Source organism: Pan troglodytes, chromosome 2 (assembly GCF_028858775.2).
Source record: "Pan troglodytes isolate AG18354 chromosome 2, NHGRI_mPanTro3-v2.0_pri, whole genome shotgun sequence".
In the NCBI taxonomy this organism is placed as follows: domain Eukaryota; kingdom Metazoa; phylum Chordata; class Mammalia; order Primates; family Hominidae; genus Pan; species Pan troglodytes.
In genome coordinates this window covers 201,138,272-201,153,536 of record NC_086015.1, presented here as the reverse complement: position 1 = coordinate 201,153,536, position 15,265 = coordinate 201,138,272, and the positions used below count along the sequence as shown (strand labels likewise).

Below are 15,265 nucleotides of genomic sequence, written 5' to 3'. Positions count from 1 at the left end.
GCACTGAACAGAGGTATAGTCATTAGCCTAACTACAGTGAACACTGTAGTTCCTGGCTATACTCTGTGTCCAGGTTAAAACAAGGAGAATAGTGAGGACGACAGGGTATTTATATACTCTATGAGGAACTAGCGAAACGTATTAGGGACCAGGACTCTTTCTCCTATTTTAATCCAAATTAAAAGAGAGAAGTGCAGGGTTTTGTGGGAAATTTTTTTTAAAGAATTCAGCCAAAATGCAGTGTCATGATAAAAGCTGCAAAAAAGCTATAAACTCCGAAGTTAATATTTTGGCTCACTTGGTTATGAAGAGTATGCATGTAACATTTTGGGAAATTACCATAAAAATGAGTGTCTTTAGATTTCTGGGCTGAACTGAACATGTGTAGGTGTATCAGCATGCAGCCCTGCCCCAGGTACTCTCCCTTTCTCAAAGAATATGGATTATCGTGGACCCACCTCTGACCTAAATACTGTGAAGGAATCAAAGTATGAAACACAAACCTTATCCCACGGAACCTTATAATCTAACTGCAAAGGCAAGATACGCCTAAAAAATAAGCCATTATCCCATAGCAGTACTTGGTTAAATGCCAGGAGGGAGTACAGACACGATGTACTTTTTAATGAAAAGAATATTGCGCTGTGGTGGTTTCAGCAGGCTGCCTTGAGGTTAGGGAATTTGAAATGAGACAAAGAATTTAAGCAGAGAGAAAAATGGGATGGGAGGCGGGCAGGCACTTCCAGAGCAGAGGAACCGGGTAAAGCAAACAAAGTGACGACATAACGTGAAAAGAAACCTGAATTTTGTCTCCAGTGAGCCCCCAACGTCCCACCAACGCCTCTATCTGGCTCTCCGTTCAATGTCTTCCCGAAACTTCAGGTCAGCGGTTCCTAAAGTGGTCCCCGGACAAGCATATCTCACCAACCAGCTGGGAACGTAAACTGTCAACTCTGGGGACTCATCCCAGACCTACTGAGTCATTAAGTGGGGGACTGAGGGCGGCAATCTGTGTTGTACCATGTGCGTCGGGTGACTGTGATGCACGCTCAAGTTTGAAAACCACTCCTCGAGGGCTACTGCTAAGCACAACCCTCCGCACAGAAGTGATACTGTTCTGAGCGCCTAACAGCCAACTTGCAGGGTGTAGGGAGCTGAGAGCGGGTCCCAGGCCTGTAAGAGTTCAGGCTCTGCCCCAATTTCGCTTTCTCATCCAGGACACCTTCTCCCAGTCACTATCTCCTACGCCTGCTCCTTCTGGGTGACTTTACCCTGAGAGGGCCCGCTCCCGCCCCTGTCGCCCTACCTCAGTGTCAGAGGGGACGTGGTGCCGGCAGGGAGGGGAACTGCCCAAGGAGACGGGAGTAGATGTGGCGCTGGCCCGGAGCCCGCCCAACAGGAGTAAAACGCTTCGGACCCACACAGACCCGCTCCAGCGCCACCGGCTCCGGCCCGGGCCTGAGCCCGAGTAACCCACTCCTCCGCCCCATTCGGCCGCCATCTTCGGGCCGAGCGTCGTTACCATGGAGTGCGTGACGCCTCTGCGCCCGCGCCGGCCCCGCCCCTCGCCGCTGGGGGCAGGCGGAGGGCCCAGCCGGCGGAAAGGCGCTTTCCGATTGGACAGCGTCACCCGCTAGAAGTTCGCCGCAGAAGATGAGGGCGGCGATCACGTCCATCGCGTCTCGTGGCGCGAAGCCGGCCAATAAATGCTGTTTGGAGGCCCACGTGAGTGGGGCTGTGGGAGGAAGAAAGGCTAGCGGGCGTTGGCCGTATGTGGGTGTCCTGAGGCAGTTTTTCAGTTCTTTCATTTACCAAAGTGACATGCACTTACTAGGTGCCAGGTGTTTAGACGTACATACAACCCTCTGCAAAATCTTTCAGTGTAGTCCTCTGCATGAAAAGGTGAGTGGAATACTTTCATTTACTTATCCTGAGTCACCAACTTTAGGCCCATTACTTAACTAACGCCATTTCCTATAAAAATCTATGATACACCGTTTACTGTTTTACTCAACTCCATCTTTTAGTTTCCAGCCAAGAATTGCCACTGCACCTGAGATAAGGGGATCCTGGCCATTAAGGAAACATTGCCTTCGAAACTGAGCCGTGAGGAACTATACAAAATGGGAAATTGGGACAAATCCCAGTGGCTCATGACACTAAGAAGTAAAATTACGAACTCACTGAGCTGGAAGTCATTCAACGGGAATTGAATAGGTAAGCTACTATACTGGGAAATGAAGGAGTAGGAAAGAAGGAAAACCTCAAGTTACAAACTATGGGTGGAGATTCAGATACGAGGATGGGGTGGTGTTTTAAGTATTACCATTTTACAAGTAAATACTCACTAAATGTGTGTATCATCCCACAACTAGTGGACGGTGGGATTCCAAACCACATTTGTAACTTAGGAAACGTGCCCTTTCCACTACAATACCACAAATAAATTGCTATTGTGAATAAAGAATGGAACCAGTCATCCTAAGCTCCTGGCTGTAACAATAGTGTTATGCTGAGGAAAGGCTGTTTCTTTTTTTTTGAGACGGAGTTTCACTCGTCGCCCAGGCTGGAGTGCAGTGACACAATCTCGGCTCAATGCAACCTCTGCCTCCCGGGATCAAGCTATTCCCCTGCCTCAGCCTCCCGAGTAGCCTGGTTTACAGGCACCCGCCACCACGCCCGGCCAATTTTTATGTTTTTAGTAGAGACGTAGTTTCACCACGTTGGCCAGGCTGGTCTCAACCTCATGACCTCAGGTGATCCGCCCGCCTCCGCCTCCCAAAGTGTTGGGATTACAGGCGTGAGCCACCGCGCCCAGCCAGGAGGCAAAGCTGTTTCAATGGCGTAGTGGACAAGTTACCAGCCACGCAAGCCCTTTCCTGTAAACCACGGGACTCCTCCTTTGGCAACGGTGACTTGAGTACTTTTGACTTAATTTCCATATGGGAGCAGAAAAACATAAAAACATACATTTATTATTTACAAATGCTGCATCATCTCAGTAAGGAAGAGCATGTATTTGCTTTTGAGTCTCATTTGCCATTGCACATGTAAGTTACTCGAGTTAAAGTCTCAACCGTTTGTTTTCCCCACTTTGCTCAGATGCCTACCACTTACCGTGTAAGCACCTCCATTGCTCTCGTCTGTTCCACTCAGAATACCATCCACTTCTCCATATGCCTAACCCAGACCTGAAATACCCATCTGTCTTCATGGATATGTCCACAGGTTAACATCTTACAGCTTCCTCAAATTCAACTTTAGCTCCTCCCACAAAACCATCTCCTGATTCCCCAACTTAGTAAATGCACCATTACCCATCCAGCCCCCAAAGCCAGAAACATGTTAGAATTCTCCATTTGAGACTGAAAAGCCCACCTAATTTTCCCTTGTTTATGCTGGGCTGCCATTGGGATTTGAAATAATCTGAGCTGGTGGCTCACATCTGTAGTCCCAGTACTTTAGGAGAACAAGGCAGGGGGATCACTTGAGGCCAGGAATTGAGACCAGCCTGGGACCCCGAAAAAAAATTTTAATTGGCTGGACGTGCCTGGCATGCACACATAGTCCCAGATTCTCTGGGGGTTGTGGGCAGGGGATTGCCTGAGCCTAGAAGTTCAAAGGTGCAGTGAGCTATGATCACACCACTGCACTACAGGCTGGGCAACAGAAACCGTCTCAAATGAGTAAATTTTAAAATTTCCTGTGAATCAAGTTCTTCAGTGACATTGTATTACACTCAAGAACAATCTTAAGCCTAAGATCCTCAGTACAGTACAGGAGACCTGTCATGTGGCATTTTAGTTTTCTGGACTTTCCAGTCAGCCACTTGTGTTCCTAAATTCTTCCTGCCATTTCCTCTTTGAGATGCCGCCGTATTTCTTCCTCTACACTTTACGGTTTTATGTTACACAGCCAGTATACCTACATGCCTCTATCCCTGAATACCCCGAGTACTACTGATCACATCTACTTAACTGGCACAATGAACACAGTAGGTACTTTTAGCTTATGTTGGCCTTTTGGAGTGGGTGTCCAAGATCAGCACTTCCACCCGCTGACTGCATAATTCCCAAGTTCAATTTCATTAGCATTCTAATATACAACTTCCAACTTCCGGCCTTGAAGTACTGCTCACTTCTGGTGAATACAGCATCAGTGCACTTTGTTAGCCTTAAAACCACAATCCTGGGAGGCTGAGACAGAATGGCGTGAACCCGGGAGGAGGAATGGCGTGAACCCGGGAGGCGGAGCGTGCAGTGAGCTGAGATTGCGCCACTGCACTCCAGCCTAGACGACAGAGCGAGACTGTCTCAAAAAAAAAAAAAAAAAAAAAAACCACCACAATCCTAATGAGCCTGGCAGAGTACTAACACAAGCCCATGTCCACGAAGCACGGGACTCCAACAATGGCAGCTTTGGCTTGCATACCACCATTGGACTGACCAAACCTTTCTTAGAACTGCCACAGAGGGACCTCTGGGGGAGGGCTTCTTGCTTTCTCTTGGGTCAGTATATCTCACTACCCTCTTTGTAGGTTAACAGATTTGTAACAGGATGTTACTGGAGGAAGGGGAAGCGGGAAAGCTGGACAGTATTCCCACTCTTTTCCCTTACTACAAAAACTTTCCTTCTCAGTCCTGTCTCCAGGAGATGGAAGACCAAGTAACACAACAGCCAGTGTGCTCTTCCTACCCAATCCTTTCTTTCACCCTCTTACCCTAATACATTTCTAGCATGTTAATTCTTTTGCAGCATAGACAAGAGAACCCATACACGCTTCAAAACTGCGAAAGGGCTTAGGTGGCAAACTCCCAGTTTCTTGTTGACATTTTCAGTGCAACTTAAAGATCTGTTAATACCTGTGCTGTAGACATCAGTAACCCTCAGGGGGCAGAAAAAAAGACTGTTACTGCATCAATTAGAAATCTAGTACTACCTGGGCAACATAGTGAGGCTCATCTCCACAAATAACTAAAAAGTTAACTGGTTGTGGCTGCACATGCCTGTGGCCCCAGCTATTTAGGAGGCTGAGGCAGGAGGTTTGCCTGAGCCAAGGAGGTTGAGGTTGCAGTAAGCTGTAATCACGCCACTGCACTCCAGCCCAAGCAACAAAACAAGACCTTGTCTCCAAACAAACAAACAAAAAAAACAAAAAAAACCATACTGCAAAACTGATGCCTTAGTTGTTTTATTTTAGCATATCCCCAAGAAATCTAAAATATTTAGGAGGCCTGCTTAAAGTGCAATCTTGCACTTTACCAGATTAAAACATGAAGGCAAAGAAAGCTGCCACCTTTCCGTGCACTATTCCCAACCTCCATGTACCTACCATAGGATTGCTTTTTATGAGTGGAGTAATATGGCTTAATTTTATTTTAATATACTGGAATGCTTTGTCCAGTCACAAGTCCCAAGAGCTTCTCATCCCAGTCTATCCAAATGAACTGCCAAAGCCCATCAACATAATCTCCATTCAAATTTTAGGTTTCCCAATCTGTATTGAACAAATGCATACTATCACAAAGCACTTGGCAGGCGTGGTGGCTCATACCTGTATCCCAGCACTTCAGGAGGCCGAGGAAGGAGGATTGCTTGAGCCCAGGAGTTTGAAGCCAGCATAGGCAAGAGTCAGACCCTCTCTACAAAAAATTTAAAAATGACCCAGGCATGGTGGCATGAGCCTGTGGTCCCAGCTACTTCAAAGGCCAAGGGACGATTGCTTGAGCCTTTGAATGTGAGGCGGCAGTGAGCACCACTACACTCCAGCATGGGCAACAGAGCAAGACTCTGTCAAAGATACTCGCATTAAAACCCGTTCCCTTCTAAATCTCTGTACTCGCCCTGTAATTTTCATCACATGTCTCTCTGACCTCCTTGTACTCCAAAAATGCTGGGCATCCTCCATCATTTTAAGCATGTAGCAAATCAATTTAAGGTAGTAAGTTTTTTAATCCACTGAAAAATACAAGAGCACAAATCCACGTTTATTTATTGATTTTTCGTTAGTTTAAATCCTTGAGGGGTACAGCATCTGCGGGGAAAAAAGAACACATAAAACATTAGGTGAATGTTATATATACGTCTACAGATCAAGAACCGTAATATGGATAAATCTCTGAAAGGCTACCAATTACATGTTCTAGTGGTAAAGAAAGTTTTTATAGCCTTCAGTCTCTACGTGAACATACCGTAAGAACCAGCACTCATAAAAAACATGTACTGGCCAGGTGCTGTGGCTCACACCTGTAATCCCATCACTGGGGAGGCCTAGGTGGGCAGATCCCAAGGTCAAGAGATAGAGACCATCCTGGCCAACATGGTAAAACCCTGTCTCTACTAAAAAATACAAAAATCAGCTGGGCATGATGGTACATGCCTATAGTCCCAGCTACGCGGGAGGCTGAGGCAGGAGAATCGCTTGAACCTGGGAGCTTGCAGTGAGGCAAGATCCCGCCACTGCACTCCAGCCTGGTGACAGAATGAGACTCTGGTCTCAAAAAAAAAAAAAAGAAAAAGAAAAAGAAAAACATGTACTGAAGGTACATTTAATTTTGCTTCTTCTAAAGACAGAGTAAAAGCCTCCTCTGTTGATAAACCCTAATGAACCACTTAGCAGGGTTCAACAGTACCCCCTGGCCCCAAGAATACATGGTATGCATATATTCTTGGTCCCAAGAATATACAGTCTACATTCCAAAATGGACCCTAAAGAAAAAGTACGAACTATTTGAGAAAAATTACAGGAGAAAATTGAGAAAAATTTAGAGTCCAAGGCTGGCACCAAAGACCTGAGACCTAGGAACATGGGTCTGTTTTCTTCATGTACAAAATAAAGCTACTAACACCTGTTCTAACAAAACTGACATGATGGAAATGGCAAAATATTAACAATTATGCCAGGCGTAACTGTTGAATTGTTGCTTTCTAACAATTACTTCAGTGCCCAATAAATATCTTCACCAGAAAACTATTCAAGGCTGGCTGTGGTGGCTCAAGCATATAATCCCAGCACTCTGGGAGGCCAAGGTGGGCAGATCACTTGGGCTCAGGAGTTCAAGACCAGCCTGGGCAACATGGAGAAACAAAATAAAAAAATACAAAAAATTATCTGGGCATGGTGGTATACGCTTGTAATTCCAGCTACTCGGGAGGCTGAGGCACAAGAATCACATGAACTTTGGAGGCAAAGGTAGCAGCAAGCTGAGATCATGCCACTGCACTCCAGCCTGCGTGACAAAGTGAGACCTTGTCTCAAAAAAACACAACAAAAACCCCAAAAATTAGCTGGGTGTGGTGGCACATGCCTATGGTCCCAGCTACTTGGGGGGCTGAGGTGGGAGGATTGCTTGAGCCCAGGAGGTCGAGGCTGCAATAAGCTGTGATTATGCCACTGCACCCCAGCCTGGGTGACAAAGTGAGACCCTGTCTCCCAAAAAAAAAAAAAAAAAAAAAAACAAACCACCAAACACCTATTCTTTCAATTACTATCTCTCCAGTGTTCTGCAATACACAAATTTTGCAGCATAATTTACTGGTGTCAATTTCACAACCACAGAAGTCCTCAGAAGTCAAAGCGCAACACCTTGAACTTAGTCTGATTCATCAGACGTCCATTTTGCTAAAAACCATACTCACCACTCGGATTCTGTGTCCAATGGCCTTAGCAGGAAGATTGCTTCGGAATTTGGCACGAACCATGCCACTGTTTCCATGGGCCCGAGTTACTTTTCCCCAGATGACTCTGGTTTTGTTTGGTTTGCCGCCAGGAGTGACTGTATTGCTGATTTTAAAAAGGGAAAGAAGAGGAATACAAGCTGATATAGTTGGATACAAATTCAAGGTGACCTCTACACGAGTGGCTCTCAACCCTGGTTACCCACTTCATCACCTGAGAAACTTTAAATGCCTAGAACACCATTCATTCAACAGATACTTATCGAGTAACTATTGTATGCCAGGCCCTTCTGTAAAATACAGCAGCTATGAAACAAAAATCTCTTTCACATGATAACCAAATAAGTTTAAGGAAAATACATAGGTCAGATGATAACAGAGGCAATGTTGAAAAAATAGCAAAAAAGGACAAGTGTGAGGATATTTGTGTGTACAGAAAGGAGGAATTACCTGCCATTTTAAATAGCCAAGGAAGGTCTCACTGAGGTGACCATGGAACAAAGACTGGAAAGGGAGGGGAAATGCCATGAAGTGATCAGGGGATGACTAGCGCAGGCACTGGGGCCAAGGAGTGTGTGTCCTGGCCAGAGGAAAGACTGAAGACACCAAGGGGTTAATCCCAGCTGAGATAGAGAGAATTATGGAGCTCTTAATGACGGGCTTTTACTGAATGAGAGAAACTACTGAGGTTCGAGCAATGTACAAAGGATATGACTTTATATATATTTCCTTTAAAGACCACGGGGTTGTCTTGTCACCCAGGCTGCAGTACAGTGGCCCAATCATAGCTCACTGCAGCCTCTATCTCCTGGCATCAAGCAATCCTCCCACCTAGGGCTCTCAAATGCTGGGGCTACAGGTGTGAGCCACTGCACCTGACTTAAAATTTTAAAGGAACACATTGGCTGTAGAAGAAAAGGTGGGGCAATGATTAAAACACTTTGCCAGAGATTTTAATTGGCTTGGAGTGGGTGAAGACAATACGATTTGCTCTTGTTGTCCACGCTAAGGTGCAATGGCACGATGGCTCACGCCTGTAATCCCAGCACTTTGGGAGGCTGGGGCGGGTGGATCACAAGGTCAGGAGTTCGAGACCAGCCTGGCCAACATGGTGAAACCCTGTCTCTACTAAAAATACAAAAGTTAGCCGGGTGTGGTGGTGCACGCCTGTAATCCCAGCTACTGGGGAAGCTGAGGTTGCAGTGAGCTGAGATCACACCACTGCACTCCAGCCTGGGCAACAGAGCAAGACTTTGTCTCAAAAAAAAAAAGTCTACAGCATAAACATCTTTAGGCATGCATAAAAACTAATTTTGGCCTGGTGCAGTGACTTGCGCTATAATCCCAGCACTCTGGGAGGCCGAGGCAGGTGGATTACTTGAGGTCAGGAGTTCAAGACCAGAGTGACCAACACTGTGAAACCCCGTTTCTACTAAAAACATAAAATTAGCTGGGTGTGGTGGCACACGCCTGTAATCCCACCTAACTCGGAGGCTGAGGCAGGATAATCACTTGAACCTGGGAAGCAGAGATTGCAGTGAGCTGAGATCGTGCCATTGCACTTTAGCCTGGACAACAAGAGCAAAACTCTGTCTCAAAAAAGAAAGAAAAAAAGAAAAGAAAGAAAAGAAAAAACAAGGGGCGGGGCACAGTGGCTCCTGCCTGTAATCCCAGCACTTTGGGAGGCTGAGGTGGGTGGATCACAAGGTCAGGAGTTTAAGACCAGCCTGGCCAAAATGGTGACACCCCATCTCTACTAAATATACAAAAATTAGACAGGCATGGGTGGCGGGCGCCTGTAATCCCAGCTACTTGGGAGGCTAAGGCAGGAGAATCCCTTGAACCCGGGAGGCGGAGGTTGCGGTGAGCTGATATAGTGCTACTGCACTCCAGCCTAGGTGACAGTGAGACTCCGTCTCCAAAAAAAAAAAAAAAACCCATAATTTTAAGGCATTAACAAAATGCATTAAGCACAAGTGTCCTAAAAATCCTTAAATTCTGGCAAAAGGAGCCGAGAAAAAAAATTAGAAACCTTAAAAGGATCACAATATAAGGAATTACCTCCTTTATTGCTTACAAGTGCAAAGGGTACCTAAATCCAACACCACCCTCAGAAGTAACGTCCTTCTAAAACTCCCCATTAAGTTCCTTAATGACGCAAAATAGAAGCCACAGCAATACCAATCCAGCCTGGCCAACACGGGGAAACCCATTCTCTAGTAAAAATACAAAAATTAGCCGGGCGTGGTGGCACACCCCTGTAAGCCCAGCTACTCAGGAGACTGAGGCAGGAGAATCGCTTGAGCCAGGAGGCAGAGGCTGCAGTGAGCCAAGATCGCGCTACTGCCCTCCAACCTGGGCAACAGAGACTCTTGTCACAAAAACAAAAAAACCAATACCAAGTACTTCAGCTAAATCTTTTGTTTATTATTTCAATAGGATAATGAGGCCAGGCGCGGTGGCTCAAGCCTGTAATCTCAGCACTTTGGGAGGCCGAGGTGGGCGGATCACCTAAGGTCAGGAGTTTGGGACCAACCTGGCCAACATGGCAATACCCTGTCTCTACTAATAATACAAAAACTAGCCGGGCGTGGTGGCCGGCGCCTGTAATCCCAGCTACTCGGGAGGCTGAGACAGGACACTTGCTTGAACCCGGGAGGCGGAGGTTTCGGTGAGGGAGACCAAGTCACTGCACTCCAGCCTCGGCAACAGAGCAAGACTCCGTTATATAAAAAAGAAAATGAGGCAGATCTCAAATAAAAACCCAAAACCTACCAGTGTCATAAACTTACTTCTTTGCTTTATATACATAAGCGCATCTCTTGCCCAAATAGAACTCTGTTTCATCTCGGGCGTAAACACCTTCAATTTTAAGAAGAGCTGTGTGCTCCCTTTGGTTCCGGAGACCCCGCTTATAGCCAGCAAAAATGGCCTTGGACCACAGCCTAAGACACAAAAGATACACAACATGAAACATAAGCTTCAAAAAACCAATCTGACTTGTAATCACCCCCACCCAAAAGTTACCCAGAGCAAACATCTAAGTTTTTTCTTGCCAATTTTAAGCTCGCATTTACGTTCACGTCTAACACACAAAAATAAAGAACTATATTTAAAACGCGTACCTTCCAGACATAGTTCCTTTTAGAAGTCCCGTTAGTCCCGTTCCCAGCAGGCCTTAAAACAAACAAAAAGATTAGTTTAAAACCAAGCCACACAAGTTTCCCACCTCGTCCCCTCTCGTTTAAGCCCCTAAAGCAAATTCCTTTTGGATGGGAGTTTCATGTAAGAGTTCGGGGACAACAATGCCAGAACATCCATATGAAACGCAGGGTCCGGCAAGACATTCAAACCTCAGAGAACAGCTGGTATCTAAGCAAACTTCAGAATGAAGACAAAACTAAGGGACAGGAGTCACAAAAATGACTCTCAGAAAAGCCTGAGAAAATGCATGCCGTTATCAGTAGGCAACACTCAGGAAAAGAAATGAAGACTTAAAGAGAAACACACACGTAAGACTTTTATGCAATGGCTGGGGGAGAAAAGCTGAGGAAAGAGACTGGTCAGACAAGCCAAGGAAGGTATGGACCGGGAGGAAACGGATGAAGGAAGCACTGCCTCATGGACAACTGCAGACGAACAAAAACATCGTTTCACTCCGTTCAGGCCCAGGAATTTAACTGGGATAACCCGGGCAGCCGTTCTCCGGGTGTCAGGGGACCAAGCACCATCAGCCCAACATCTCCTCCATCCTGTTCTCCCTCTTCTTGAAACCCGTAGAAATCAATGGCTGGCAGAGACTCCGATATGCACCGGCGACTCGCCAAGGCACAGGAAAAAACCTACTCCGGTTATTTGCCCCCAAATTTCAGCAGCAGGCGCTTCACTCACCTCCACAGGAGCCAAGATGGCGGTAAGAGAAGGACGAGGCCCCGCCGCGTGGCCTTGTGGGATTAAACATCTTTCGACTCCGCCCTCGATTTAGGCATCTTCTCCAAACGCCAGAAAAGCAATCCTCGGAAATCGGCTTCGCACTGAAATAAGCCACATTCAATAGCACTCTTACAATTATTTTCTTAAGTCCTTTCATCTTGGTAGGCTGCAAAATGTACTACTTGGGAACAAGGGAAGGCAAAATGGTAGCCAGCTAAATCCGCCAAAGCTGTGCGTTGCCACAGAAACAACTTAGTTTACTTCCTGCGTCCGCGGACGCCGTAGGTGGAAAGGCGAACCCTGAGTGGAGGATGTTCCCACTGCCTAAAGAATGATTGACTGTAAGATTGATTTGCCAACAGGGGGGTGCTTTTCCCTCGATACACACAGCAATAGACAGAACGGAAATTCTGGGATCCTAACCTAGCACGGAAGAGAAAGGCCGGGAGCACGAAGGCAGCAGGACCTCTTCCTTCTCTTTTTTCTTTTTCTATACTTCTTTTCTCCCCTCTACTTATTTATCTCTTTCAAGAAATGAGACTGGGCACAGTGGCTCACGCCTGTAAACCCAGCTCTTTGGGAAGCCGAGGCGGGAGGATCGCTTGAGGCCAGGAGTTCGAGACCAGCCTGGGCAACATAGTGAGACCACCTCCCCCAACCTCTACAAAAGAAAAAAAAATGAATGAAATGACTTAAGTTCTTACCTCCATTCTTCTTTTTGGATCCGAGGTATGAGGAGGACTGCCTGCAGGAGGCTTTATCGCCCTTTTAGGAGAACTCGTTTAGCTGCCTCGTGTCCGCACCTAGTAGTAGGTCCTCCGTAGATACTTGTAGAGGTGGATTAGTGGACGCCAGAGATTCACATTTCCGAATTATTGCATATTTATTTGGGTTACCCTATGGATTCATTCATTTATTTAACACATAGTTTAATGAATGGCTACCCTGTACCAAGGTTTGTGTAGGATGACACGGCAGTAAACAAATCTATGCCCTCGTGGAGCTTATATCCTACGAGGCGGAGCAAGACAATGAGCAAGTAAAATAGATGACACGTTGGAAGATGATAATTTCTGTGGAGAAAATTAAGCAGAGAGGCCACTGTAAAAGAGGCTTTCCCCACTTTGAGATGGGAAGTATGTAAAAGAGGCTTCCCCTGCTTTGAGATGGGAACTATTTAAGGGTCCTGAACAGAAGGGTGACTCTATCTGACTTCTATATTGACAAAGTCACTGTGTTGAAACTGAAGGGAGGCAAGGGTATCAGCAGGAAGATAATTATAGGTTCCTGTAGTGACTATGATGAGAGGTGATGGTGTGTAAACAGAGGATATTGAGTACTGGAATTCTGAATATATTTAAATTCTGGCAAGATTTGCTGGTGGATGAGGAATGAGAGAGAGTAAAGTATGACTCCGAAGTTGTATGAAATAGATGTATATAAGTCACTTTTAAAATCAGATCCTCTCTTAAATACAACAGGATAGAACTTGTACCTTGTAGCCTACTACCCCACCCAGTGTTCCCTGTCCCAGAAAGAAATGTGCTAGAAATTTCACTATTAGATATTAATTTGTCAAAGTTCTATATGGAAGTCCTCCTGGGAGGAATAACACATTAAGTGTGAGTTTCATTCGTTTGCTCGTGTATTATTCGTTCCACAAATACTTATTGAGCACTGAGACTTAGCACCTGATACAACTGTGAGCATCGTTGTCATGTTGCTGCTTTCATGGAACAGTTGTCTAGTGGGGGGAAACTGACACTAACGTAACAAATTGTGAACACAGCTCTGCGGGAAAGTAGTGGCATGAATGCCCAGAAGCCTGATCTGGCCTGACGAGTCAGCGAAAGGATCACTTGGACAAGTGTCAGTTAAGGCATTTTTCAAACTGCAGGTGATGACCATTGGTAGAGCATGATAAGAATACTTTTTAAAACAAAGTATGGGCCGGGCGCAGTGGCTCACGCCTGTCATCCCAGCACTTTGGGAGACTGAGGTGGGTGGATCACTTGAGGTCAGGAGTTTGAGACCAGCCTGGCCAACATAGTGAAACCCTGTCTCTACTAAAAATACAAAAATCAGCCAGGGGTGGTGGTGTGTGCCTGTCATCCCAGCTACTTGGGAGGCTGAGGTACAAGAATCGCTTCAACCTGGTAGGGGGAGGTTTCAGTGAGCTGAGATCCTGCCACTGCACTCCAGCCTTGGTGACAGAGTGAGACCGTCTCAAAAAAAAAAAAAAAAAAAGGTAAAGCAGCAGTGAAACTACAAGGGATGATGGAGTCTCCCGGGACCTAGGAAAGAAATAGTTACCCAAGCCCAGAGAGAGACGTTTGGAGAGAATTGCCTGACAGGAGCCATGACCTTTGGTAGAGGAACATAACCAATCAATTATATTCTGGCAGAGAAGGAGCAGGGAGAATAAATGTCTGATCTCACTTCTCTACACTGAATCTCTTTCTGGAATCTCCCCTGGATATACTCCATACGGGTCCATCTCTCAGAGCACAGAAAATGTTAGAGATTTGACCTAGAAAAATGACACTGTCTTAAGCTGGTGATGGGTCAGTGGGACTTTACACGGTGAAGAGGTGAGGGAATAGTGACTCCACTGGAAGGAATAGCAGGTGCAAAGACCCTGAGTTGCAAGGGAGCATGAGTCCAGAGAAGAACTGAAAGAAGCCCACTGTGGCTGGAGCCCAGAGAGCAAGGAAAGCGCAGTTGTAGTTGGGTCTAGAGAGGAACAGAGGGGCCCAGATCATACAGACCTTGTGGACCAAGTCAAGAATTTTCTTCTTTGTCCTAAGGCAACGGGAAACCATTGAAGGGTTCTAGGGAAGGACATGATCAGATTTTCCATTTTAAAAGATCACCCTTTCATTTTAAAAAGCTCACTTCCTGAACCTTCTGTCAGGATATCAAAAAAAAAAAATTTAAAAATTAAAAGATCACTTCCAATTTAGAGGTTGTTGGAGTAGTTCAAGCAAAAAAGAAAACAAGGAAACAAACAAACACAGCAACAACTAGGTCCAGCTTAGGAGATATGGAAATAGAAAGTAAAATCCGCCTGGGCGCCTTGGCTCATGCCTGTAATCTCAACACTTTGGGAGACTGAGGCAGGTGGATCACCTGAGGTCAAGAGCTCGAGACCAGCCTGGCCAACATGGTGAAACCCCGTCTCTACTAAAAATACAAAATGGTGGTGTGAGCCTGTAATCCCAGTTACTTGGGAGGCTGAGGCAGGGAAATCACTTGAACCTGGGAGGCAGAGGTTGCAGTGAGCCAAGATCGCGCCATCGTACTGCAGCCTAGGCAAGAAGAGAAAAACTCCATCTCAAAAAAAAGGAAAAGAAAAAAAGAAAGATATTCTGCTTAATACCATGCTACTTCCTCCTAAAACTGCCCCTGCATCAGGACATTTGGCTAGTCTGAAGTACTTTTTCAAATTTATGTGAAGATTCTGTTTTGTGTGTTTGAATTTTTGCATGTAAGATTTTTGTTGCAAGAGTCATATTTGCACCACCTCTCTCAGAGTTACTTTATTGTGGACAAATTTACATTGGAAACTCACCACTCACTGTCCATTCAGTACAACGCAAACTTCTCCATAGGGGTTTTCACTGTAAAGCTCATTTAAGCAGAAAGGATTTTGGTT

The 15,265-nt window shown here is 45.8% G+C and overlaps 3 protein-coding genes across 41 annotated transcripts in view; 1 reads left to right on the top strand and 2 right to left on the bottom strand.

Moving 5' to 3' along the window:
• Positions 1 to 1,808, bottom strand: part of LMLN (leishmanolysin like peptidase) — a 77,697-nt gene extending 75,889 nt beyond the window's left edge. For 6 of the 10 annotated variants that reach the window (XM_054682522.2, XM_054682524.2, XM_054682523.2 and 3 more), the window contains exon 1: positions 1,428 to 1,808. In XM_054682522.2, the coding sequence (XP_054538497.1) occupies positions 1,428 to 1,808 (381 nt within the window). Of the gene's footprint in view, positions 1 to 1,306 lie in introns of all 10 variants that reach the window. The other 4 variants (XM_063806544.1, XM_054682529.2, XM_054682525.2 and 1 more) reach the window with 4 other exon arrangements.
• IQCG (IQ motif containing G) overlaps positions 1,555 to 15,265 on the top strand; it is an 85,045-nt gene continuing 71,334 nt past the window's right edge. For 4 of the 26 annotated variants that reach the window (XR_010155441.1, XM_063806551.1, XM_063806545.1 and 1 more), the window contains exons 1-3: positions 1,640 to 1,725; positions 1,835 to 1,902; positions 2,028 to 2,217. The gene's annotated coding sequence lies outside the window, so the exon portion shown is untranslated. Of the gene's footprint in view, positions 1,903 to 2,027; positions 2,218 to 11,660; positions 12,340 to 15,265 lie in introns of those variants that run through there. The other 22 variants (XR_010155442.1, XM_063806552.1, XM_063806550.1 and 19 more) reach the window with 15 other exon arrangements.
• Positions 5,177 to 12,440, bottom strand: RPL35A (ribosomal protein L35a). 5 transcript variants are annotated; one of them, XM_054682561.2, is made up of 6 exons: positions 12,315 to 12,440; positions 11,569 to 11,711; positions 10,803 to 10,854; positions 10,470 to 10,622; positions 7,639 to 7,783; positions 5,967 to 6,034 (listed from the first exon to the last, which is right to left on the bottom strand). In XM_054682561.2, the coding sequence occupies exons 2-6, from the start codon at positions 11,636 to 11,638 to the stop codon at positions 6,011 to 6,013; spliced, it is 444 nt and encodes a 147-aa protein (XP_054538536.1). In that variant the 5' UTR covers positions 11,639 to 11,711; positions 12,315 to 12,440; the 3' UTR covers positions 5,967 to 6,010. The 5 variants fall into 5 exon arrangements, with proteins under 5 accessions (NP_001414881.1, XP_054538536.1, XP_054538539.1 ...); NM_001427952.1 differs by lacking the exons at positions 11,569 to 11,711; positions 12,315 to 12,440 and adding an exon at positions 11,524 to 11,563 and having other exon boundaries at positions 5,177 to 6,034; XM_054682564.1 differs by lacking the exons at positions 11,569 to 11,711; positions 12,315 to 12,440 and adding an exon at positions 11,359 to 11,377.

Bases quoted from the DNA above. Each gene is read 5' to 3' on its own strand.
- RPL35A (XM_054682561.2), bottom strand. From the start codon at position 11,638: ATGTTTAATCCCACAAGGCCACGCGGCGGGGCCTCGTCCTTCTCTTAC. The intron at 10,623-10,802 runs GTACGCGTTTTA...TTTGTGTCTTAG, and splicing joins AAAGGAACTATGTCTGGAAG to GCTGTGGTCCAAGGCCATTT. The intron at 7,784-10,469 runs GTAAGTTTATGA...TTTTAAAATCAG, and splicing joins TATGTATATAAAGCAAAGAA to CAATACAGTCACTCCTGGCG.